This window comes from Heterodontus francisci, chromosome 27, assembly GCF_036365525.1.
Source record: "Heterodontus francisci isolate sHetFra1 chromosome 27, sHetFra1.hap1, whole genome shotgun sequence".
Taxonomy (NCBI): domain Eukaryota; kingdom Metazoa; phylum Chordata; class Chondrichthyes; order Heterodontiformes; family Heterodontidae; genus Heterodontus; species Heterodontus francisci.
The window spans coordinates 72,229,242-72,256,041 of NC_090397.1; the positions used below are offsets into that span (position 1 = coordinate 72,229,242).

At 43.1% G+C, this 26,800-nt stretch overlaps 1 protein-coding gene across 5 annotated transcripts in view; it reads left to right on the plus strand.

The window, feature by feature from the left end:
• Nucleotides 1-26,800, plus strand: part of sema3d (sema domain, immunoglobulin domain (Ig), short basic domain, secreted, (semaphorin) 3D) — a 368,459-nt gene that overhangs the window by 163,127 nt on the left and 178,532 nt on the right. For all 5 annotated transcript variants that reach the window (XM_068059610.1, XM_068059611.1, XM_068059614.1 and 2 more), the window contains one exon: nucleotides 17,801-17,961. In XM_068059610.1, the coding sequence (XP_067915711.1) occupies nucleotides 17,801-17,961 (161 nt within the window). The remainder of the gene's footprint in view (nucleotides 1-17,800; nucleotides 17,962-26,800) is intronic.

Here is a 26,800-nt window from a genome sequence, read left to right on the forward strand (position 1 = left end):
CATGAGGCTGCTTGTATCACTTGGGCACCAGGAAGCCCTGGTAAACCAACAAGTGGCAGGTGAAGGTGTCGAGATGGGAGCAGTCTGTTCTGACATTGGAGAAAGTAGTGAGGAACAGCATCAACAGTGCAACCTCCTGGTCAGGAGGAGGCCATAGGGGAAGTGCAAGGGGAAGAGGGCACTAACCACAACATTGGGTGTACCACCCAAGAGTCATCTACCTGCAAATGACAGAGCGCCAGTGCCATCGGAGATTGCAGCTCTCCAGGCAGTTGGTCTCTGACATTTGTGCTCTGGTCCACAATGACCTGAGGCCTCGCAGTACCCGTGGCAGTCCCCTACCTGCAGCCATCAATGTCACTGCTGGCCCTCTCCTCACCCCGCTGCTCCATTTCCAAAGGTAACGGCAAGCCCAGTCATTTGGCTTTTTAAAATCACCCTCCATCACAAGTTCCCACCTCCAGCCGATGCCCAATACCACTAACTGGCTGCCGAACGCGTCTCCAGGCCAATTAGGGCCTTTCCCTTTAAAAATTGCATCGTGTCACTGATGCTGAAGCGATGCCGGGTCAGGACCTGGAAATAATCGCAGTTCCCAACCCCGGATTGAAAATCCAGCTCCCATCTCCCAATCTAACCTTATTGTGAAATAGAAACGCACCATTTCATACAGCTTAACAATTTCCAGTTCTGATCCAACAAACTATTACCATTGCAATCAATGACTTGTTAACAGATGAAATATTGGCAGCCGCATACTTCTTGAAGATCCTTTCTCTACTTAATTGTCAATAATCATGTCCCCTGGATTCTCCTCAGCTCTAAGTCTACCATAGCACATGCTCTCTGTATTCTCATTGGCTTGGAGTCATTATCCCATCACTTACTTGAACTCATTATTTCCTGAGAGGTCAAAACTCTTTTACTGTGCTCAATTTTCTCTTTCACCTCCAATACCCAGAATATCAAGGCCAAGCTTCATATCACCTAACCACAATATAAAATCCCCTCTCCTGCTCTTTTAATGGTGGTGTCCTTCACCAAGGTATCACAAGGCAAACCCCCCCCCCAGCAAATATGAGTTTGTTGAAATCTGATTAGGCAAATGCTACTTTTAAACAATAGTAGTCTTAGGATTTCCGGACTGGTTAGCATGTATTTCTGCTGCATTCAGGCAAGCAACTGCACAATTAAGTTTACAAACTTCCCATGAAATAGCTGCCTTTTTCAGTCATGCATCAATGGTATTGGATGATAATGAAGTTGGATAGTGGTAGTTTGGAACAATTTGAAACAGAACTTGAGGCTGCTGCTGTCACCTGCACTTTGAGTTGATTCAGAAACCTCGGTCAGGATAGTACTGAAAGATAAAAAAGGAAAATTAACATTTAAAAGTGTTTCAATGTTTGAAATTATTGACTAAGTGAGTCATTGCCATCTAGTATAAATTTCTCAAATTGTCTTTTTACACAGAAAGTTGATCAAATACTGTGCAGACAACAAAATCTGTACATCAAATTGTCAAACAACCTCTTTCAATGTTTTCAGTTGCAGGATCACATCTTTTCTCCAACCAGCATTCCCCTTCCTGTGTCCACACACGCTCTGTTAGCATAGTATTGATTGAAGAACTAAAAGATCACACAGATTTTTTTCTCCCTTGCTCTTTTGTCAGCTTTGTTCAGTCTTTGTACTAAGTGGCCATCTTTGAACAACTTTTCTTTTACAATGCAGCAGCTCTGCCTGTCTATCTCTTTCTCCACCCTGGATCCAGTCTGCACTGTTTGACTGCTGGGCTTAATAAATGCTGTGCCCCTTTGAACTCCAGCAACGACAGTCAATGTTGTTGCACTGAGGACAAGGCTTGGGCCTCCTCGTGACTCCTGAGTAAGTCTACTCAAGAAGCACATAGCCTCTTTCCATCAGGCTGACCAACCTATAGCCACAAAGCTCACTTTGAGGGGAGAGTCAGAGCATCAATATTGAGAGTGGGATTTAAAGCCAGGTTTTCCAATGAACAACCTATTTTCTAGCCTTTGCAGTTAACTGCCTACCCTTTAGGGATGACATTTTAAACATTTTTTAGGTTATATTGAAGTAAACTAAAAGTAGCTGACCTCTCTGGTAAATAGATTACACTGGTATTGCTTCCTCACGCTGTGCTGTGCATGTGTCAGGTCTTCATATGGAAGAGTGTCAATGTCAAAAATGTGCTGCAACACTTATAAATAAATAAAAATGTGAACTGAGGGTTCACTTCAATTGAAAGGCCGAATGAATGTGACAGTGTTTATTTTACAAATGTAGAACTCAGTTGGGCTTAGAGCCAGAACTCTGAATTAACAGACCATTCAGTAAGGAACTTCATCTTGTTCAACATTGTTCCATCTTGCTCAATGTTTTACATTTCTTTTGTACAAAAGCATCTGTGTATGGGGAAGGTGAAGATTGATTAAACGTGATGCTATCTGAGACTGCAAGATGTCCACACCTCTGGCCATGATTCCAGTTATATGATGTAAATGATAAATGTAACAGGAAGCCTGTTACCATCCTGGGATCTGACTTAATTTAGTTTCTGATGCAGTTCTTTGATCAGTTGTTAATCTGAAGTCAGTTTTGACAGACATGACCATAAGCTTAAAAATAATAATGATTTTAATGGGCAAATTTTAAAAAAATAATTCTAAAATGCCATTTCTTCAACAAATGTTTGACAAAGTTCCAAGTACCGATTTCAATGTTATGTATTTTTCATGGGTCAAAGAAAAACTTGAATATATTGTTCTTAATTAATGTCAAATTACTTTTTAACATTAATACTTATGAAGGCCTCAGCATGGACACACAGTGACTGAGTCTGTACTCAGGAATAAGAAAAGTGATTATCTGCTTTTTGCTGTTGTTTCTCTTTCATAATCCTTTTCCTTTTTTCAGTGTATTTAATTGTAAGAACTAAATATGAGGAATCCAGGCAATTTAAGGCTGGAATGAACTCCCAGGCAAAATGTCAAACCCTTCAATCATGTGCTAAATTTCCTGTAATTACAAAGCTGCTAATTAGCTCGACTTTCTTACAAGGTCAATTATGACAAGTGATTGGTACACAGATGCACCTGGAACTCAATCACAAAAAGAAGATATGATAGTTAAAAAGAGGAAATATTAGAAGCACAGAGTATCAAAAAGACATTGGACAAATGAAGAAGACCACATTTATTATCTACACTAATGAAACAGATTCTTTCAGGCAGTGGTTCACACAACACTGACCTGTTTGATTCAGATTTATTCTTGTTATGAATGTATTAAAGAGTGCAGACTGGGCTCTCTGATTAATTACACTGCAATTACAGGATTGCCATCTCTGACAGCTGAAAAAATGGAAGTCTGCTTCTCTCAGTGAAGATGATTTATTAGAAAATAATACGCAGTCCAAAAATTGTGAGTCATGTAACAGGAATATTTCACTGCAGCTGATTTAGATAATTTCATTATGTCTTTATTTATAATCAAGTCACTCAAATATATATTATTTGGTTTAAGAGGTGTGTATTTGTGTAACCACCGATCCAAGTCTGGAATGGTATCTCTTCATTCTCTCCTTTACCCTATTTATACATTTGTCTTGTAGCTGTGCGTATGATTGGTGTCAGCCATAGCTCAGTGGGTAGCATTCTTGCCTCTGATTCAGAAGACTGTGGGTTCAAGTTGTATTTAACTAACTTGCTGGAGTTTTTTGATAAGGTAACAGCGGAGGTTGATGTGGTGTACTCGACCTTCCAAAAAAGCATTTGATAAAGTGCCGCATGACGAACTTGTGAACAAAGTTATAACTCATGGAATAAAAGGCACAGTAGCAGCATGGATAAGAAATTTGTTGAGTGACAGGAAACATAGAGTACTGGTTAATAGATATTTTTCAGAGCAGAGGAATGTTTGTAGCAGAGTTCCCCAGCGGTCGGTGTTGGGACCCTTGCTCTTCCTGATATATATTAATGACCTAGACCTTGGTGTACAGGACACAATTTCAAAATTTGCAGATGATACAAAACTTGGAAACATTGTGAACTGTGAGGAGGATAGAGTAGAATTGCAAAAGGACAGACAGGTTGGTGGAATGGGCAGAGAAGTGGCAGATGAATTATAATGCAGAGAAGTGTGAAGTGATTCATTTTGGTAGGAAGAATGTGGAAAGAATGTAAAATAAGGGGGTGCAGGAACAGAGGGACCTGGGTGTATATGTGCATAAATCATTGAAGGTGACAGGACTGGTTGAGAGCGCGGTTAATAGAGCATACAGTGTCCTAGGCTTCATTAATAGGGGTATAGAGTACAAAAACAAAGAAGTTATGTTAAACTTGTAGAGAACACTGGTTTGGTCTTAACTGGAGTATTGGTTCAGTTCTGGGCGCCTCACTTTAGGAAAGATGCGAAAGCATTAGAGAGAGTGCAGAAAAGATTCACGAGAATGGTTCCAGGGATGAGGAACTTCAGTTATGTAGACAGATTGGAGAAGTTGGGACTGTTTTCCTTGGAGAAGAGAAGGCTGAGAGGTGATTTGATAGAGATATCCAAAATCATGAAGGGTCTGGACAGAGTAGATAGAGAGAAACTGTTCCCATTGGTGGAAGGATTGAGAACCAGAGGGCACAGATTTTTTTTTTATTCATGGGATGTGGGCGACGCTGGCCAGGCCAGCATTTATTGCCCATCCCTAATTGCCCTTGAGAAGGTGGTGGTGAGCTGCCTTCTTGAACCGCTGCAGTCCATGTGGGGTAGGTACACCCACAGTGCTGTTAGGAAGGGAGTTCCAGGATTTTGACCCAGCGACAGTGAAGGAATGGCGATATAGTACCAAGTCAGGATGGTGTGTGATTGGAGGGGAACTTGCAGCTGAAAGATGTTCCCATGTATTTGCTGCCCTTGTCCTTCTAGTTGGTAGAGGTCGCGGATTTGGAAGGTGCTGTCTAAGGAGCCTTGGTGCATTGCTGCTGTGCATCTTGTAAATAGTACACCCTGCTGTCACTGTGCGTCGGTGGTGGAGGAAGTGAATGTTTGTTGATGGGGTGCCAATCAAGTGGGCTGCTTTGTCCTGGATGGTGTCGAGCTTCATGAGTGTTGTTGGAGCTGCACCCATCCAGGCAAGTGGAGAGTATTCCATCACACTCCTGACTTGTGCCTTGTAGATGGTGGACAGGCTTTGGGGAGTCAGGAGGTGAGTTACTCGCCTCAGGATTCCTAGCCTCTGACCTGCTCTTGTAGCCACGGTATTTATATGGCTACTCCAGTTCAGTTTCTGATCAATGGTAACCCCGAGGATATTGATAGTGGGGGATTCAGCAATGGTAATGCTGTTGAATGTCAAGGGGTGATGGTTAGATTCTCTCTTGTTGGAGATGGTCATTGCCTGGCACTTGTGTGGCGCGAATGTTACTTGCCACTTATCAGTCCAAGCCTGGATATTGTCCAGGTCTTGCTGCATTTCTACATGGACTGCCTCAGTATCTGAGGTGTCACGAATGGTGCTGAACATTGTGCAATCATCCGCGAACACCCCCACTTCTGACCTTATGATTGAAGGAAGGTCATTGATGAAGCAGCTGAAGATGGTTGGGCCTAGGACACTACCCTGAGGAACTCCTACAGTGATGTTTTGGAACTCAGATGATTGACCTCCAACAACCACAACCATCTTCCTTTGCGCTAAGTATGACTCCAGCCAATGGAAGGTTTTCCCCCTGATTCCCATTGACCTCAGTTTTGCTAGGGCTCCTTGATGCCATACTCGGTCAAATGCTGCCTTGATGTCGAGGGCAGTCACTGTCACCTCAGCTCTTGAGTTCAGCTCTTTTGTCCATGTTTCAATCAAGGCTGTAATGAGGTCAGGAGCTGAGTGGCCCTGGCGGAACCCAAACTGAGTGTCACTGAGCAGGTTATTGCTAAGCAAGTGCTGCTTGATGGCACTGTTGATGACACCTTTCATCACTTTACTGATGATTGAGAGTAGGCTGATGGGGCGGTAATTGGCCGGGTTGGATTTGGCTTGCTTTTTGTGTATAGGACATACCTGGGCAATGTTCCACATTGCCGGGTAGATGCCAGTGTTATAGCTGTACTGGAACAGCTTGGCTAGGGGGCACGGCAAATTCTGGAGCACAGGTCTTCAGTACTATTGCCGGAATATTGTCAGGGCCGATAGCTTTTGCAGTATCCAGTGCCTTCAGTCGTTTCTTGATATCACGCGGAGTGAATCGAATTGGCTGAAGTCTGGCATCTGTGATGCTGGGGACTTCAGGAGGAGGCCGAGATGGATCATCCACTCGGCACTTCTGGCTGAAGATTGTTGCAAATGCTTCAGCCTTATCTTTCGCACTGATGTGCTGGGCTCCCCCATCATTGAGGATGGGGATATTTGTGGATCCACCTCCTCCAGTTAATTGTTTAATTGTCCACCACCATTCACGACTGGATGTGGCAGGACTGCAGAGCTTAGATCTGATCCGTTGGTTATGGGATCGCTTAGCTCTGTCTATCGCATGCTGCTTACACAGTTTGGCACGCAGATAGTCCTGTGTTGTAGCTTCACCAGGTTGACAGCTCATTTTGAGGTATGCCTGGTGCTGCTCCTGGCATGCCCTCCAGCACTCTTCATTGAACCAGGGTTGGTCTCCTGACTTGATGGTAATGGTAGAGTGGAGGATATGCCGGGCCATGAGGTTACAGATTGTGGTTGAGTACAGTTCTCCTGCTGCTGATGGCACACAGCGCCTCATGGATGCCCAGTTTTGCATTGCTAGATCTGTTCAAAATCTATCCCATTTAGCACGGTGATAGTGCCACACAACATGATGGTATCCTCAATGTGAAGGCGGGACTTCGTCTCCACAACGACTGTGCGGTGGTCACTCCTACCAATACAGTCATGGACAGAAGCATCTGCAGCAGGCAGATTGGTGAGGACAAGGCCAAGTATGTTTTTCCCTTGTGTTGGTTCCCCCACCACCTGCCGCAGACCCAGTCTAGCAACTATGTCCTTTAGGACTTGGCCAGCTCGGTCAGTAGTGGTGCTACCGAGCCACTCATGGTGATGGACATTGAAGTCCCCCACCCAGAATACTTTTTGTGCCCTTGCCACCCTCAGTGCTTCCTCCAAGTGGTGTTCAACATGGTGGAGTACTGAGTCATCAGCTGAGGGAGGGCAGTAGGTGGTAATCAGTAGGAGGTTACCTTGCCCATGTTTGACCTAACGCCATGAGACTTCATGGGGTCCAGAGTCGATGTTGAGGACTCCCAGGGCAACTCCCTCCCTACTGTATACCACTGTGCCACCACCTCTGGTGAGTCTGTCCTGCCGGTGGGACAGGACATACCCGGGGATGGTGATGGCAGTGTCTGGGACATTGTCTGCAAGGTATGATTCCGTGAGTATGACTATGTCAGGCTGTTGGTTGACTAGTCTGTGGGACAGCTCTCCCAACTTTGGCACAAGCCGCCAGATGTTAGTAAGGAGGACTTTGCAGGGTCGACGGGGCTGGGTTTGCCGTTGTCGTTTCCGGTGCCTAGGTCGATGCTGGGTGGTCCGTCCGGTTTCATTCCTTTTTATTAACTTCGTAGCAGTTAGGTACAACTGAGTGGCTTGCTAGGCCATTTCAGAGGGCATGTAAGAGTTAAACACATTGCTATGGATCTGGAATCACATGTAGGCCAGACCAGGTAAGGACAGTAGATTTCCTTCCCTAAAGGACATTAGTGAACCAGATAGGTTTTTACAACAATCGACAATGGTTTCATGGCCATCATTAGACTAGCTTTTAATTCCAGATTTATTAATTTAATTCAAATTCCACCTTCTGCTGTGGTGCGATTCGAACCCATGTCCTCAGAGAAATACCCTGGGTCTCTGGGTTACTAGTCCTGTGATAATACCACTATGCCACCGCCTACCCTGGCAAAAGAAGCGATGGTGACATGAGGAAAAACCTTTTCATGCAGCGAGTGGTTAGGATCTGGAATGCACTACCTGAGAGTGTAGTGGAAGCAGGTTCAATCGAGGCATTCAAGAGGGAATTGGATTATTATCTGAAAAGGAAGAATGTGCAGGGCTACGTGGAGAAGGCGGTGGAGTGGCACTAGGTAAATTGCTCTTTCGGAGGCAACACAGACATGCCGGGCCGAATGGCCTCCTTCTGTGATTCTATGAAGTCTCACTCCAGGGCTTGAGCACAAAAATCAAGGCTGACACTCCAATGCAGTTTTGAGGGAGTGATTGTTGCACTGTCAGAGGTGCTGGCTTTTGGATGAGACATCAACCTGATGGTGGACGTACAAGAAGCCATGGCACAATTTCAAAGAAAAGCAGTGGAGTTCTTCCCAATATTTTGGTCAATAATTATCCTTCAACCTACATCACAAAGCAGATTATCTGCTTATTATCGCATTACTGTTTGTGGGAGCTTCCTGTGTGCAAATCGGCTGCCATGTTTCCTACATTAAAAGAGTGACTACACTTCAAAATTACTTAATTAGCTATAAAACACTTTTGGACATCCTGAGGCCATGAATAGTTCTGTAGAAATGCAAGTCATTCTTTCAGTAAGAGATCCCCTGTCGTCATGGGTGGACAGGGACTCCATTGAGGGCTAAAATGTGGAAAGAAAATAGGAAAGGAGAAACAAATGGGAAGTCAACCTGTTATGGGGGAGGGTCACTATTTTTGCTCAGAGAAGAAGGACATTTGTTGTTGAGGCTTAACAGGTTCGCATTTTAAGCCAGTGCATCCTGTGACTCATCAAGGGACACCACAAGAGATTCACTGGTACACACTATATAAAATACCTGATTCCTCACCATCTTTTAAAATGAATTTCAACTGATGTGCTTTCATCTCATCATTAGCAATGCTGATTGACAGATCGAAACAAGTCACTATTCACAATCATTTGGAAAGGAAACAGGTATTGTATTCACTGCTCTATGGGTTAACCTTATCTGAACTCTTATAGAATACCTGATATCCCAGAGTCACATACAAGACAATAGTCCAGTTAAACCGGGGATAATGCAGGGACTGGAATACATGCCTGCCATTCAAATGGCTGTGGTTCTAAATCCTGGGACTCCTGCTACTTGGAGCTGTCAGTCAGCATTGGAAACAAACTACAGATGGGTGTGTACTGAAAATTCTGAAATGGTTTGATACTCTCTTTAGTATTGGGAGTTTTTACATTAATGGAAAAGAAAAGTAGCCAAGTTGCTGCAATTCATTCAGATCTGATTAATTGAGAACAAGTGAAAAGGGACAGCTATAGTGCCAGCTCCACTCCATTAATTGATTGGTGAGGTGAAGCAATAGCTTCTGTTGTCCCTTCATCATAAAGAAGCAACAGTCTGTCAGAAGTTACACGCCAGCGATTAGAACATCTGATAACCTACTGACTCGAGGCATTGTTCAACATTTAATTATTGACAATCAAATAACCTAATTGAACAAATGATCATTTCAGAAAATGGTGGCTCCCAATATCTTTGAAAAGGAAAAGTACATTCTAGATATGGGAGTTATATATAGAAGTTCATTTTGTGTGTGATGCCTTTGTAGACAGTTAATCAATCCCAGCTGCCAAGCAGTCCTTTTATATGACTTAATGTGAGTGGAAATGGTTGTCTCTGCTTTCTATAAAACCCCCACAGTAAAATTCCACAGACGATAATCTCAAATCTTTACTGTTCCCTGATTTAATATTTTATAACTGAAGATTTGATTTCCTATCAATTTTGATACTTGTAGAGTTAAAAGTAATTGTTTAATATTCCACAGCATTTTGCAGTTTCCCTCTCATGCTGAACAGATTTAATTAACTCCTCGCCGAACTCCCATGCCATTATACAATAAGCCAAGGCCAATCAGAATTTTTCAGTTAATCAGGGTTAGAAGATGGAAGATAATGGAAACAGTGCGGCGGGGTGGGGGGGGGGGGTGTGGGGGATGTGGAGGGGAGGGGAAGGGAAGGCAAACAGGCATGGGAGATATCAGATCATTGGGATAAGGGGTTTCAGTTATGGAACTGCTGAATATCTCCAGAAAAAAGGCAGTGGGGGAAGTAATGTTGCAGATGGAAAATACCGTTTGGGGTGTTACTGTATAATGGGAATTTAAGTGTGTGTGTGTGTGTGGTAGCCATTGAGGGACAATATAGCAAGTCGGGAAATGGGGGAAGTGATTGTGATCAGTGGTTGGGGAAATGCAGCAAGCTGGGGTGAGGGTTAAAATCTTTCATTTTAGAATGTAGTTGAAACAATAGTTCTGCTAGGTGGTGGTGGGGAGGTCAGGGTGAAGATACAATTTATGGGTGGATGGGGGTGGGTAGGGGTGTTACGACCAGGTGAGGAGGGGGTCTCGGGCTCGCCTCTTGCCCTTCCTCTTATTTGACCACAACAGGGTTTATTCCTTTTTAAACAGTGGTTGTGTTTACCACTTCATTGAGTGTTTCACCTTTTACCTTTAATGTGATCGTGAAAGAACTAATCGGAGAGGTTTTCTTGAGTTTAAACAAGAAAGAGATGAGTTTAATATACTTAACAATCTAAACCTGATCTAAAAAAAAAGGTACATGTTACGTACAACTGAGGAAGGGGTCTCAGGCTTCCCTCTCACCCCTTTCCTGGTTTGGCCGTAACAAGGTTTATCTTTTGAAACATAGTGATTTTTAGCTTGCACCTCAGTGAGCCTTTGCTCACTGCATGCTAATTGTAATTGCAAATGAACCAATCAGACAGGTTTTCTTAGGTTTAAACAAGAAAGATGTAAGCTTATTAGCTTTATCACTCTAACTCGGTTAAAATTACTAAAATAGGTGACGCAACCATGCTCGCATGCACACTAGAGAAACACACATACAAATAGATACAGAGAGGAAGAAACACACATACAAATAGATACAGAGAGGAAGAAAGAATTAGTGTGGGGGGGGGGGTGAAATAGAGTTGGCAATAAATGGAATTCAGTTATGTGTCTTTTGTCTTTGATGTAAAGTCTTTGTTTGAAGTAGAGGTCTTGGTGTTCTCACTGGGGCCCAGTGCACACTTTCAGACTTGCTTCTCTGGTACCAGAAGGCCGAAGAGAGGTTTCATTTGTTATCCCGGTGGTCGCCTATCAAGTTCTGTAGTCTTGAGGCTTACGCTGCTGCTATGGTTTTCCTGGGACTTTGCTGGAGAGAGAGACAGAGGAAGGGAGACTTTCCTTCTCCTTTCTGTTCAATTTGCAGTCTGATTCCTTTCTGTGTGTCACAATTCAAAAAGTCCCCAGTCTGACCAGCAGGCAGGTCATGTGACCATCTCTTTGTTTGAAACAGAAGCTTCTGGAAGGGTTGTTGGATTTCAAAGCTTTCCAGTCACATTCGGTGATGGGGGCGGGGCAAGGGGTGGAGTTCTGGCTCTTACACAGATAAGATGTGGATCATCACTGTTGCCCAGACTAATCTTGTTATTGAATCAGTGAGCACTCCCATTGTCTCTCTATTCAACTATCTCTCAGAATGCAAATGTGCAACCATGTTTTCAGCTGTTCAACTCTTTTGCTCAACTCTGTTGCTCTTTTAAATAAGTTATGTGTAATGTCCAGTAAAAAAAAGGTTAAAATCATGTCCCATATGACAAAATTAATATGTTTCCATTTGGCAGGTATGATTTCCATCACATACACATTCGTGCACACATTCACACGAGAATTACACGCATACAAATAGATTACAGAGTGAAAAGCATATTTTGTGGTTGGATTAGAGTCCAGAATTAATGGAAATTTTAAAAAATGTGTGAATTTGGATGATTCAGTGGTCTTCTGGCCGAAGTTGTATTCTTGAGATCATTGGCTAGTCAAAGTACACTTTGTTGCTGGCCTGCTTGGCTCAGGGCTTTCTTAAGGCAGACTTGTAGGTAACTCTCTTCCCCTGGTCTCTTTCTGTAGTAATCTGTAGGCTTGGAGGGTCCATAGTCGCAGATGGTTTTCAAACTTGTGGTGTTATCTGGAGAGAGAGAGAGAGAGAGGGAGAAGGGAGGCACAAAGCATTATGAGTTACTGGCTTGACTCCCTTTGTTCAAAGAAACTCCCAGCTTTCACAGAGATGGGCAGATGGTCACATGGCCTCAGTGTGTTCTTTGGAACCTTCCAATGAGATTGAAGGTTTAGAATTGGCTCCCCAGGCCCAGGATGCCAATATTTATACTTGGAGGGGTTTGCTCTCTCAAAGTCAAGGTGTTAGGATTGCCTTGAATGCTGTGATAATGAAGCAATATTAGGTAATTCAATCACTTACAGCAGGTCATTGTTCTGGGTCCATGCTCTTCAGACTTCTGTCTCCGGTTGGGCCTTGGAATGTGAAAAGATGTTTCAGATATAAATTGCTGTGGCCAGCTTGGCTGCCAGTTTTTAAAAAGTTAACTGTAGGATTTTTTTCCATTAAAATTAAAATGTAATTTTCCAACTGATTAATATTCCTTTGACGGGGCAAAACCTCACCTGCTCAATAGGGAGAGTGGGATCTGAAATTCTGAAATTTAGTTCAATGGAAATTTGGGTTAGAGTGGGAATTCTCAGTGGGGTGGAGTTCCTAAACACAGTTGTGTTCAATAGATGGGGGAGGGGAAGATTGGCAGACTGAAATCTTGTTCAGTGTGGTTATTGTGGGAGGTCTGAGGTGCTACATTAATTGTGCTACATGGAATGGGTGGAAATTATGGGCCAAAGTCTTGCTCATGGAGGAGGGAGTGTGTTGAATGTTGCTATTGAAAAACAACTCAGTTCCTATCAGAAACAAATTAAGATGTCATCTCTTAATTATCTCTTTGTTTAAATATAGAGACATACATTTGAACTCTTGAATTCATTGTTCCTTAGTAACCAGCCAATGGAATTCGTGAAATGGTACAACTGTTCAACGTTGACAAGAAATTAAACTAGATAAAAAGTGCTTATCCAATGCTAAAAAAAATCACAAGTTGCTGCTTATTCCAACCAAGTAAAAGTTAAGGAAAGTGGCAGCAAATCAGAATGTGAAATGATTGATGTAGAGACAGAGCTATAACAGTTGAGAGAAATTCTTCTGCTCCATTGACTGTTTTGCATTCGTTTTGAGTTATGAGTTCGTCGTGAGTGACTGGATTATGTGAAGAAACCAGGACTTCTATAGCTCAAAGTTTAACAACACAAACCTGGTATCTGTGCTTCGACTACAAGAGTCCAACAAGCGAAGCAGAATTGAAGGGTAGGCAACTCCAGCTTTGTGGTCTCGTCTAACCACAGGTTCTTTTAGAGTCCAATCTCACATTGATCAAATTATTTTGTCATCCTGTAGAGAACAGAGGTGAGGTGAAATTTCTTCTCTCCGAGGGTCATGAGTCTTTGGAACTCTCTTCCTCACAAGGCAGTAGAAACAGAGTCTTTGAATTTTTTAAGGCAGAGGTAGATAAATTCTTGATAAGTAAGGGGGTGAAAGGTTATTGGGGGTAGGTGGGAATGTGGAGTTGAGGCCAAGATCTGATCAGACATGATCTTATTGAAAGATGAAGCAGGTTCAAGGGGCCGAGTAGCCTACTCCTCCTAATTCATATGTTCATAACTATATACTGGCTTCATACTAGGCAAGTATTTGCTCTTTGCTCGAGTCGCTCTGAACAGGCTCCAGAAGCTGGCCGAGCGCGTCTACCCTGAGGCACAGTGTGGCTTTCGTGCAGAGAGATCGACTATTGACATGCTGTTCTCCCTTCGTCAGATACAGGAGAAATGCCGTGAACAACAGATGCCCCTCTACATTGCTTTCATTGATCTCACCAAAGCCTTTGACCTCGTCAGCAGACGTGGTCTCTTCAGACTACTAGAAAAGATCGGATGTCCACCAAAGCTACTAAGTATCATCACCTCATTCCATGACAATATGAAAGGCACAATTCAACATGGTGGCTCCTCATCAGAGCCCTTTCCTATCCTGAGTGGTGTGAAACAGGGCTGTGTTCTCGCACCCACACTTTTTGGGATTTTCTTCTCCCTGCTGCTTTCACATGCGTTCAAATCCTCTGAAGAAGGAATTTTCCTCCACACAAGATCAGGGGGCAGGTTGTTCAACCTTGCCCGTCTAAGAGCGAAGTCCAAAGTACGGAAAGTCCTCATCAGAGAACTCCTCTTTGCTGACGATGCTGCTTTAACATCTCAAACTGAAGAATGCCTGCAGAGTCTCATCGACAGGTTTGCGTCTGCCTGCAATGAATTTGGCCTAACCATCAGCCTCAAGAAAACGAACATCATGGGGCAGGATGTCAGAAATGCTCCATCCATCAATATTGGCGACCACGCTCTGGAAGTGGTTCAAGAGTTCACCTACCTAGGCTCAACTATCACCAGTAACCTGTCTCTAGATGCAGAAATCAACAAGCGCATGGGTAAGGCTTCCACTGCTATGTCCAGACTGGTCAAGAGAGTGTGGGAAAATGGCGCACTGACACGGAACACAAAAGTCCGAGTGTATCAGGCCTGTGTCCTCAGTACCTTGCTCTACGGCAGCGAGGCCTGGACAACGTATGCCAGCCAAGAGCGACGTCTCAATTCATTCCATCTTCGCTGCCTTCGGAGAATACTTGGCATCAGGTGGCAGGACTATATCTCCAACACAGAAGTCCTTGAAGCGGCCAACACCCCCAGCTTATACACACTACTGAGTCAGCGGCGCTTGAGATGGCTTGGCCATGTGAGCCGCATGGAAGATGGCAGGATCCCCAAAGACACATTGTACAGCGAGCTCGCCACTGGTATCAGACCCACCGGCCGTCCATGTCTCCGTTATAAAGACGTCTGCAAACGCGACATGAAATCGTGTGACATTGATCACAAGTCGTGGGAGTCAGTTGCCAGCATTCGCCAGAGCTGGCGGGCAGCCATAAAGACAGGGCTAAATTGTGGCGAGTCGAAGAGACTTAGTAGTTGGCAGGAAAAAAGACAGAGGCGCAAGGGGAGAGCCAACTGTGCAACAGCCCCAACAAACAAATTTCTCTGCAGCACCTGTGGAAGAGCCTGTCACTCCAGAATTGGCCTTTATAGCCACTCCAGGCGCTGCTTCACAAACCACTGACCACCTCCAGGCGCGTATCCATTGTCTCTCGAGATAAGGAGGCCCAAAAGAAAAAAGAAAGAAAAAAAAAGAAAGGAAAGAAAAACTAGGCAAGTAAAGTGAACATAACCTATGGTTTGACTTTTCTCTCAGAATTAAATGTCTTTTTTCCTGGTATTGCTTTGTGCAGCAATGTTATTACTTTAACATAGGATTTTCAGCCCCTGATGGGAGCAAGGACGAGGCAGTGGAGCGTGAAAATCACACCGTCGGCCGGTGTGCCAGTTTGCTGACACCATCCCACCACTGGGCAGCATCAGCAGTCAAAGGACAACTCGGCAGGTCACCAATTATGGATACTTAATGGCCTATTAAGTGCTATTGTCAGGCCGCCCATGCCCCCCTCACCCGCCCACTGGGGTATCGGGGACGAGGCCAGCTGCCTGGAGACTTGATGGGTGGGTGGGCAGTGCTCTAGACAGGCTTTGAGTCCCTTCCCACTTGCTTGGCCTTAGCTGTGGGCACAGGCTGCATGTGGAGGTGTTTCCCCTCAACAATGGTGGCTCGGCTGCTGAAGTCACTTTTTAATTTGAAAGTTTAAAAAGTTGGAGAGAGGGTGCCTCAAAATGTTGGTGCCCTCTCTCTCCTTTTCTCTCTCTCTCTCTTACCTGAACTGCAAGCTTCAATTCCTTTCTAATTGGATGACGAACCCACTCTCTGGCCACTAATTGGCTAATTCAGTGAAAATCACTGCCAGGTGACTTTCCCACACAGTGTGGGGGTATGACCCCCATTTGACCTTGATGTTGGGGTCCCTGCCCAAAAGTCAAAGTCCAGCCCACAATAAGCTCAAGGAAAGGGTATTATTTTAAGCATAGTCAGTGAAATCAAGAAATTGGTATTTCTTGCATTGATGTGGATATAATATCCGAGTGCAAAATGTGAGGGTCTTGCAAACAAGTACGTGAGCAACATTTAATATTATTGTATTACGCTGGGGAAATGAATTGAATAGCAAAACAGCATCATTGAGTTCTCAATTGAATTCAAATTTTACTTCGTTTCCCAGTGCACAGCATGAGATGTTTGTTAATCATTTCATCACAATTTAAACAATTTTTAAAATTTCAGTTAAATTGGCCAATGTTCTGGGGATTCCTTTCTTATTTGAGGGATGTCAACGTTTCGTTTGAATTTTGAGCTGGCCAGTGAGTGAGGAATACAATCGACTCCTGACAATTCCAAATTGTCCTCGCACAATGAAACTTAATTATCCAGAAATTTCAACGAACTGACTGGAGTACACAGATTTGTACAATAATTTGAAGGTTATAGATGTATATACATAAATTGCCACATACTTAAAGACTTATGGTCTTTACGGACATACGAGGACTTATGGTTGTTGTGATATTTCTCTGGTTTTAAGGACTTGGTGAAATGTGATATTGTGGGACAAGCTTAAAATAAAGGATCAATCCAAACACTCTTTGCTGAACATTATTTCAAAGCATTATCCAGCAAAAGAGTGATGAGTCATAGATTGATAAAGTTATACAGCACAGAAACAGGCTCTTCAGCCCATCGTGTCCGTGCCAGCCCTCAAGCACCTATCTATTCTAATCCATTTTCCGGGCTTGGCCCGTAGCCTTGTATGCTATGGCGTTTCAAGTACTCATCTAAATACTTCTTAAATGTTGTGAGGTTCCTGCCTCTACCACCCCTTCAGGTAGTGCGTTCCAGATTCCAACCACCTTTCTGGGTGAAAAACGTTTTCCTCAAATCCCCTCCAAACCTCCTGCCCCTTACCTTAAATCTATGCCCCCTGATTATTGACACCTCCTTATTGACACTTCCTATCTACGCTATCTATGCCCCTCATAATTTTGAATACCTCAATCAGGTCCCCCCTCAGCCTTCTCTGCTCCAAGGAAAACAGCCCTAGCCTTTTCAGTCTCTCTTCATAGCTGAAATGCTCCAGCCCAGGCAACATCCTGATGAATCTCCTCTGCACCCTCTCCAGTGCAATCACATCCTTCCTGTAGTGTGGCGACCAGAACTGTACAGTACTCCAGCTGTGGCCCAACTAGCGTTTTATACAGCTCCATCATAACCTCCCTGCTCTTATATTCTATGCCTCGGCTAATAAAGGCAAGTATCCCATATGCTTTCCTAACCACCTTATCGACCTGTGCAGTTCAGAAACATGACAGTCAGTCGGAACTGCAGGCTTACCGTAGGATTGCTAAGAAGGCTATTACTAAAAAGTTCAAATAGAACCTTCTAAATAGAGAGCAAAATGTTCAAAAATTGCACAATTGAAAACAATTAGAGCAAATGTATAATCTGCCTTTAAGGTGAATATTGCAAAGTGGAAATCTTGTTTCCATCATATTATTATCGTTTGGGTGCTAGGAATACCTAGTGACTATATCCCTCAGGCTTATCCCACTTGAAGAATTAATGGTATAAAAAAGCATATGCATGTCACAATTTCTGATTGTAAGATTTCTCATATTTGTTGGATAAAGATATATTTTACGTCTGCCAAGATTTGCAAATAAGGAGCTTTTGGAAAATGGAATGTTCACAGACGTACCAACTTGCAAACATGCTGTGCTACTGTACTTGTAAAAGAAACAAATGAGGGATGTAAAAACACTTTAAATAACATAAGGATTTTTGTTCTTTTCCCACAGACTTACTGGTCTCCAACAGCTGTATTCCATTTCTAGGCTCTGTCGAGGGTTTCGATTTCCAGACCCTGCTGCTGGATGAGGAACGAGGGAAACTGCTACTAGGAGCGAAAGATCACATCTTCCTACTCAACTTGGATGATCTGAACAAAAATATCAGGAAGGTCAGGCAACATCTCCTGCTGTTATTTGGTTTATTTGCTTGAAGTCACATTCACTTTTATTTCTCTACTTTCCCCAAAACATTTAATTTCCTTGGACCAAGTTCAAAATCATTCACATTTATCATAGAGCTCATGCCAAGTAGGTACTGGGATGCCAGGAATTTTAGATACTACTTAAGTGACTCTTGGATAGGTACATGGATAATAGTAGAATGAAGGGTAGGTAGTTAGTTTGATCTTGGAGTAGGTTAAAGGTTTGGCACAACATCGTGGGCCGAAGGGCCTGTACTGTGCTGTACTGTTCTATGTTCTATGTTCTACTTTGGTTCACTCATGTCGGTCACTCCCGTAAGTGGGCAGAGCATTTTACTTTTCTAAAGGTTGGCTCTACCTTTAATCTAGTTTCATGAAAGTGAATCCTTGCGATGTAATCATGAAACCCCCTTGTGCCCTGAACCTTTTTTTATTGCATGTGAATTTCTTCAATTTCTCTGAAGGAGGAAAGAGTTAACTTGAGATGAGGTAAGACTTTGTTTGAATGATTCAGATGACTTAAGTTGGTATCCGTGGCTCAATTGTTAGTACTTTTGCCTCTAAGTCAATGGGTTGTGGGTTCAAGTCCCAACCTAAAGACTTGAGCACATCATCCAGGTTGACACTCCAGTGCAGTACTGAGGGAGCGCTGCTCTGTCAGAGGTGCAGTTTTTAGACGCGATGTCAAACCTGAGGTCCTCTATGCTCTTTCATGTGGATGTAAAAGATCTCAGGATACTATTTTGAAGAAGAGCAAGGGAGATCTCCTCAGTGACCTGGGGCATATTTATCTTTCAAACAACGTCAATAAAGAAAACAGATTATCTGGTTATTATCACATTGCTCTTTGTGGGATTAGGATTTTGTTGTCTGCAAATTGGCTGCTGTGTTTCCTATATTACAACAGTGACTTCATTTCAAAAGTACTTAATTGGCTGTAAAGCTCTTTGGGATGTCTCGGGGTCTTGAAAGGTGCTAATCTTTCTTCCACAGTAAAGTGAATCTATAGTGCAATGGTTCTGATCAGATTCACTTTGCTGTCTGACTCTTATCCAGCATCCTATTTTCAAAGCCAGACTGCTTTTTAGGTGCCTGACATTATGCTTTATTTTCTAACTGTTCACAATCAGAAAGGGATCAAAAACCTTCCAACACAATGGATGTGAGGTATCTACTAATTACAGAGATAAGCCATCGAATTTCTTTGTATTTCAGATCCCAAAATGGCAATTTGATCATTTGGGCCCAGTTTAGAAAATCTGGAAATGAAGAAGCCAATGTCAGTAAATGTGAGCACAAATCTGCCGGATTGTCCAAAACCCCCACTGGTTCACTAATGTCAATTAGGGAAGGAAACCTGCTGTCCTTACCCAGTCTGGCTGAAATGTGACTCTCGATCCACAGCAATTGTTGAATTATAACTGCCTTTTGAAGTGGTGATTCAAACCATTGAGTTGTATCAAACCACTACAAAGAGAGAATGCAGCCGTTTAATAAGACTCACCACCATCTTCTCTGGGCAACTAGTAATAGACAATAAATATTGGCCGATCAAGTGACATCCATGTCCTGAGAAACAAACATTTTCATTGCAGTACATGAGGAAACAATATCTAAACTGGTTCAGTTATATCTTAATTATAAGTTGTCTCAGATTTTTTTTATTTACATTAATAAATAATAATTAGGGTGGCGCAGTGGTTAGCACTGCAGCCTCGCAGCTCCAGCGACTCGGGTTCGGTTCTGGGTACTGCCTGTGCCGAGTTTGCAAGTTCTCCCTGTGACTGCGTGGGTTTCCTCTGGGTGCTCCAGTTTCCGCCCACATGCCAAAGACTTGCGGGTTGATAGGTAAATTGGCCATTGTAAAAAAAAAATTGCCCTTAGTGTAGGTAGGTGGTAGGAGAATTGAGGGAAGGTGGGGATGTGAGAGGGAAAAATGGGATTAATATAGGATTAGTATAAAAGAGTGGTTGATGGTTGGCACGGACTTGGTGGGCCGAAGGGCCTGTTCGGTGCTGTATAACTCTATGAATACACTATGCTTTTAAAATACAACATTTCATTTTTCCCACAAATCCTTTCTGTGAAAAAATGGTCAAAAATCCTGAACCGAGACATTGTAAAAATTGCAGCATTTTGTAGAACGAGCCACATGTACATCAGTGTTGTTTCCTGATTGGAGGAGGAAATATGATGATAAATCGAGGTAGAAAATCTCAATTTAATGCAAAAGGTTCACCCTGGAATAATTTAATCTTGGAATAGATGTGAAACATTTGATAATTTCCCTGGATGGTTGAAGCTGTGATTATTTTTTATGGTACATTTGAGTCTTCAGAAACAGTTATTTTGGATACAGCCTTATTGTGATAATGGTTTTTAAAAAAATCATTTTGCTATCTATAACTATTGATTGATTATGAGGACCTTGAATGGATTAAATGATTGTAAGAGAACTGCAAACAATGTTTAGCACTGATCATTTCTACAGGCTCGTATCAGAATCTCACCCCAGTTTCTGCTCATTGTTTGGTGGAAGTGCACATTTGAATGTCATGAGAGCCCCATACCCTGTTCATATGGGATTTTTAAAAAAATTCTTTCATAGGATGTGGGTGTCATGGGCATGGCCAGCATTTGTTATCCATCCCTAATTGCTCTTGACAAGCAAGTGACTTGCTAGGCCATTTCAAAGGGCAAGTAAGAGTCAATCATATTGCTGTGGGTCTGGAGTCACATGTAGGCCAGACCAGATAAGGACAGCAGATTTATTAGTGAACCAGATGGGTTTTGACAACAATTGATGATAGTTTCATGGCACCATTACTGAGACTAGCTTACAATTCCAGATTTTCATTAATTAATTGAATTTAAATTCCACCAGCTGTTGTGGTGGGATTTGAACTCATGTCCCCATGGTATTACTAGTCCAGTGATATTACCACTACATAACCATCTCGTCCTGGAGACATTCAGCAGACATGCTAAAAGCTGATGTGCAGAGATTAATCTCAATTTCTGTGCTATTAATTAACTTAAATAGCTGGTTTCTCAGTTGATTATTCAATGTGCATTAACCCTTTACCTGACGAATGAAGAGGAACTGATGTAATTAGTTTAACAAATGGTTTAACGTGTTTTTTATGGGTTAACATTTTCTTTACCCTTTCTATAATTAAGCTTTCACTCATGATTTTTAAGATTGAGATTCACATACATTTCTGTTTGCACCGTTATGATCGGATATTTCAAAAACAGATCCAATGGGGAAGTTTCTTTTACAAATTAGAAAACTATCATCAGTAATATGCAATAACTTCAAAACCAGTTGAACATATTAGCATTGTGAGGAAATCTGGAGAACTGAAAGGAGTAAAAGACTGAAACGTGAACCATGAGCAGTCCAAACAATAAAACAAACAAAACAAGAACGACAACTTCTGCCCAGACGATAGAGGCAGTTTGTATCATTTACAGTTTGAAGTTAGTCTCGAGATCCAATATCACATCTGTCAGTTTGATGGAAGCAGTTGGTTTTCTGGGAGAATTTGTCCCGTAACCAGGATGTATAACTGGCAGAAATTTGATACTGTGTAGCCTTTATACTTTTATTATAAAGATCCTAATAGAGGATTGAATGTTCTGGGATAACTTGTCTACTGCTACACTATCAATAATAGCAGCAATCTTTGTACTATGATTATTATTTAGTATGTGAGGAATTTGAATCTTGAATGGTGAACTTTTAGGCCCAGTTTTACTCCCATAATAATTTTAATAGCAAGCTTTCAAAGTTTTGTATTTACTAAGGTTTTAATGAACTTTCAAAAATTGGTAGGGTAACTTATTCTCTCGTTTGCTTATAGTACGAAATTTAACGCCACCCCCAGGAGTGTGCTGGGAGGCGTGGGGGGCAAATTCAGGTGGAAGGCTGGGAGGTGCCGTGCCCGATGCCAACCTGCCCCCGCTGTTATTTTACCAGCAGTGGGGGAAGGGGCAGGTGGCCTGCACACCCTCAGATCAATTGAGGCCCGTAAATGGCCAATTAATTGCCACTTAAGGGCCTCTTCCTACCACTGCTGGTATTTTACCGATGGCGAACGGACACTTTGACAGCTGCAAAGGGCACATAGTAATACATGGAATATGTATAGTAATTTTTTTTTTTAGATTAGAGATACAGCACTGAAACAGGCCCTTCGGCCCACCGAGTCTGTGCCGAACATCAACCACCCATTTATACTAATCCTACACTAATCCCATATTCCTACCAAACATCCCCACCTGTCCCTATATTTCCCTACCACCTACCTATACTAGTGACAATTTATAATGGCCAATTTACCTATCAACCTGCAAGTCTTTTGGCTTGTGGGAGGAAACCGGAGCACCCGGAGAAAACCCACGCAGACACAGGGAGAACTTGCAAACTCCACACAGGCAGTACCCGGAATCGAACCCGGGTCCCTGGAGCTGTGAGGCTGCGGTGCTAACCACTGCACCACTGTGCCGCCCTATGTAATACATAGTAATACATGGAAGCCTCCTTGCGGGCTGGGGTGGGTGGCGGGGCGTCCTCCTGATTGGCACCCTGTGCCCCAATGGAGAGCCCCCTCTGCAGCACAGACCACCCCCACTAAAACAACACCCCTGCCCTTCACTGATGCCCTCCCCCCCACCCACCTTGCCGGGGCCTAGTCAATTGTCCCCAGCATGGCCTGACCCCCACTTACCTTTTCAAGGTGGACGTCCATGGCCCTCATCTCACAGGATGCAGTTCCAGCAGTGGCCACACTCCCAGTGATGCCGCTGTGACTGAAGATGGCCCTCTGATTGGTCAGCAGCTCTTGGGAGGCTACCTCAGAGGGATGGAAGCCCCGACTTCTTCCAGTTAAGGGCCTGAAACACGCAATAGCAGCATGGCCACCAGGCCTGGTGGAGGACGGCTCGCCCCCCCAGCTTTCCAGCTGGCCTATATGTGACTTCTGCCCCACACCCATGTTGTTGAATTACAACTGCCTTTTGAATTCTGGCCATAATTTTAAAATCATTTTGCTGTTTAGTCATTTGTTTATTTTTTCTAAATCACAAATTGAACATTTACATATGGAGATCTGACCTAGGCCAGTAACAGCTTTGGTATCTTTCTGAGCAAGTAATAAAGTTCTTTAAATTGTAAATATAGGCAGTTGTATAGAACTGTGATACAGAACTGGGTAACTGGCTGCATATTAAGTTTCTGTAATTGATTAAATACCAGAAACCCTGGTGATTTGTGAATTTCTGGCTGTCAATGGTGTAAACATCTGGTGGGCAGGTGAATGCGGTGGGGATTGGGGAGGGAAACAAAAATTATGACTGAATTCTGAATCTGCAGGCTTCACCCACCAACCCTTTCATTAACCCTGCTCCATCTGGCCTTCGCCACTTCAGGTGCACTTCAGCAAAGCTCCTGGAATTTCAGGGCAGTGCGAAAGGGTCAGGGATATAGATTGCTGGGTCTCCATTCCTTTACCTTTTCCGCTGTGTCCTAGAAATACTCAGCTCTTGAGCACAAGCCAGGAAGATTGACCTAATAATGTGGGGCAGAGAGACACAGGTCAACCTCTTTGTGGCCCTTAGACTGCATTGCACCTCACTGCTGCTTTGATCATCAGCTGCTAGTCCTGATCCTGCAACTCATCTCAGTTCTGCTGCGGAACCAGATTAAAATACAGCTGTACATTTTTGAGGAGTTCAGGTTGGAAAATGAAGAACTGAACATTGAAAATACCGGAAAGCAACATTGGAGGATAATCTATTGACCAGTCATCCACAAAATCCAATAGGATGGGAAGGCAGCAGTGTAGTCCTTCCGTTCCTTTTCTTATTCATTTACCAGATGTGTGAGTCATTGGCAAGGTCAGCATTTATTGTCTATTCCTACTGAATGACTTACTAGGTCATTTCAGAGGGCAGTTAAGCATCAACCATATTTCTGTGAATCAGGAGTCACAATGAGGTCAGACCAAGTCAAGACTGCAAATTTTCTTAGAACATTAGTGAACCAGATGGATTTTATGTCAATCCGGTAGTTTCATGGACACTCTTACTGATATGAGCTTTTTATTCCAGATTTTACTTAATTAAATTTGAATCCCCCAACTGCTGGGTTGGGATTTGAATTCATTTATCTGGATCATTAGTTCAGGCCTCTGGATTACTCGTCCAGTAACATAACCACTATGCTACTGTACCCTCTGTAGCTAATCTTGCTGGCAGGGGGCAGGACAATAAAGAGGATCACTACTTTAGAGAACTGACATGGACAAGTGGATTGAGGCAGCACATTGAAAATTCAGAGCAGAAGCACTGGAACATTAATTATGGACTTAAGAGGCGACATGCTTGTTAGGCAAATGTTCATTTAGTGACTTGTTTTCTTGTGCTTGCTACTGTTTTCCACTCTTTGGGGCATAGAATCATACAGTATAGAAGGAGGCTGTTCTGTTAATTGAATATTGACTGTGGGCAGGTGGTGAACATTAACTGGGGATTCCCTTTTACCCCTATAAATAGACACAGACAGAAACTGTGGTTATTGGGTTAGGAGGTGCATGCTTGTAATATGTATCTCTGTAAATAAATGCTTGTAAAAATGTGTAAAGATTGGCTCCAGTTCTATCCTTTCTACTGGCTTTCTAGAGTGTTACTCTTTCAGCCCATCATGCCTGTGACAGCTCTTTGAAAGAGTGATTAAATTAGTTCCACTTTTAGTAGAAGTACTTAAAACTTTAAAAATTTGAGGAAACATTTTTTCACCCAAAGGGTGGTTGGAATCTGGAACACACTGCTTGAAGAGGTGGTGGAGGCAGGAACCCTCACAACATTTAAGAAGTATTTAGATGAGCACTGGAAGCGCCATAGCATACAAGGCTATGGGCCAAGTGCTGGAAAATGGGATTAGAATAGATAGGTGCTTGATGGCTGGCACAGACATGATGGGCCGAAGGGCCTGTTTCTGTGCTGTATAACTCTATGACTCTAGGTTTCAGTCATTAATGTTACTCAGTCAAAAAAAACAGTTGTTACCACCAAATTCCCAATAATTGTGGTTGAGTGCTTAAAGCAGTGGACCAGAAACCACTGGGGTAGACCTGTTCAGCACTATGAGACCAGCATTGCTATTCTGTCATAAGAACATAAGAAATAGGAGCAGGAGTAGATCATTCAGCCCCTTAAGCCTGCCCCGCCATTCAATAAGATCATGGCTGATCTGTCCCAGGCCTTAACTCCGCTTTCGGGGCTGCTCCGCATAACCCTCAACTCCCCAAGATTTCAAAAATCTATCCACCTCCTCCTTAAATACATTTAGTGACCTAGCCTCCACAACTCTCCGAGGTAGAGAATTCCAGAGATTCACCACCCTCTGAGAGAAGAAATTCCTTCGCATCTCAGTTTTAAATGTGTGCCCCCTTATTCTGTAACTATGTCCCCTAGTTCGAGATTCCCCCACCAGTGGAAACATATTCTCAGCATAGAGTCATACAGCACTGAAACAGGCCCTTTGGCCCACTGAGTCTGTGCTGACCATCAACCACCCACTTATACTAATCTTACATCAATCCCATATACCTTACCACATCCCCTCCTACATTAATCCCATATTCCCTATCATCTACCTACACGAGGGGCAATTTTCAATGGCAAATTTACCTATCAACCTGCCAGTCTTTGGCAGTGGGAAGAAACCAGAGCACCCAGCGGAAACCCACGCAGTCACAGGGAGAACTTGCAAACTCCGCACAGGCAGTACCCAGAACTGAACCAGGGTCGCTGGAGCTGTGAAGCTGCGGTGCTAATCACTGTGCCGCCCACTGTGTCAAGCCCCCTTAGAGTCATAGAGTCATACATCTTATATGTTTTTATAAGATCACCCCTCATTCTTCAAAACTCCAATGAATAAAGGCCTAACCTGTTCAGCTGTTCTTGATAAGACAACCCCTTCATCCCAGGAATCAGCCAAGTGAACCTTTTCTGAACTGCCTCCAATGCTAGTATATCCTTCCTTAAATACGGGGACCAAAACTATACGCAGTACTCCAGGTCTGGCCTCACCATCACCCTGTACAGTTGTAACAAGACTTCCCTATTTTTAAACTCCAACCCCCTAGCAATAAAGGCCAAAATTCCATTTGCCTTCTTAATTACTTGCTGCACCTGCATGCTAGCTTTTTGTGTTTCATGCACAAGAACACCCAGATCCCTCTGTACTGCAGTATTTTGTAGTCTTTCTCCAACTAAATAATAATCTGCCTTTTTATTCTTCCTACCAAAGTGGATTACCTCACACTTTCCCACATTGAACTCCATCTGCCAAGTTTTTTCCCACTCATTTAACCTATCTATATCCCTTTGCAGATTCTTTGTGTCCTCATCACAATATGCCTTCCCACCTATTTTTGTATCATCAGCAAATTTGGATACATCCAAGTCAGTAATATAGATAGTAAATAGTTGAGGCCCTAGGACCGATCCTTGTGGCACCCCACTAGTTACGGCTTTCCAACCTGAAATAGACCCATTGATTCTGACCCTTTGCCTTCTGTGTATTAGCCAATCCTCAATCCACGCCAACACATTACCCCCAATACCCTGAGCTCTTATTTTGTGCAATAACCTTTTATGTGGCACCTTATCGAATGCTTTCTGTAAATCTAAATACACTACATCTACCAGTTCCCCTTTATCCAGTCTACTTATTATATCCTCAGAGAACTCTAACACATTTGTCAATCATGATTTCCCTTTCATTAAGTTTTTCTAG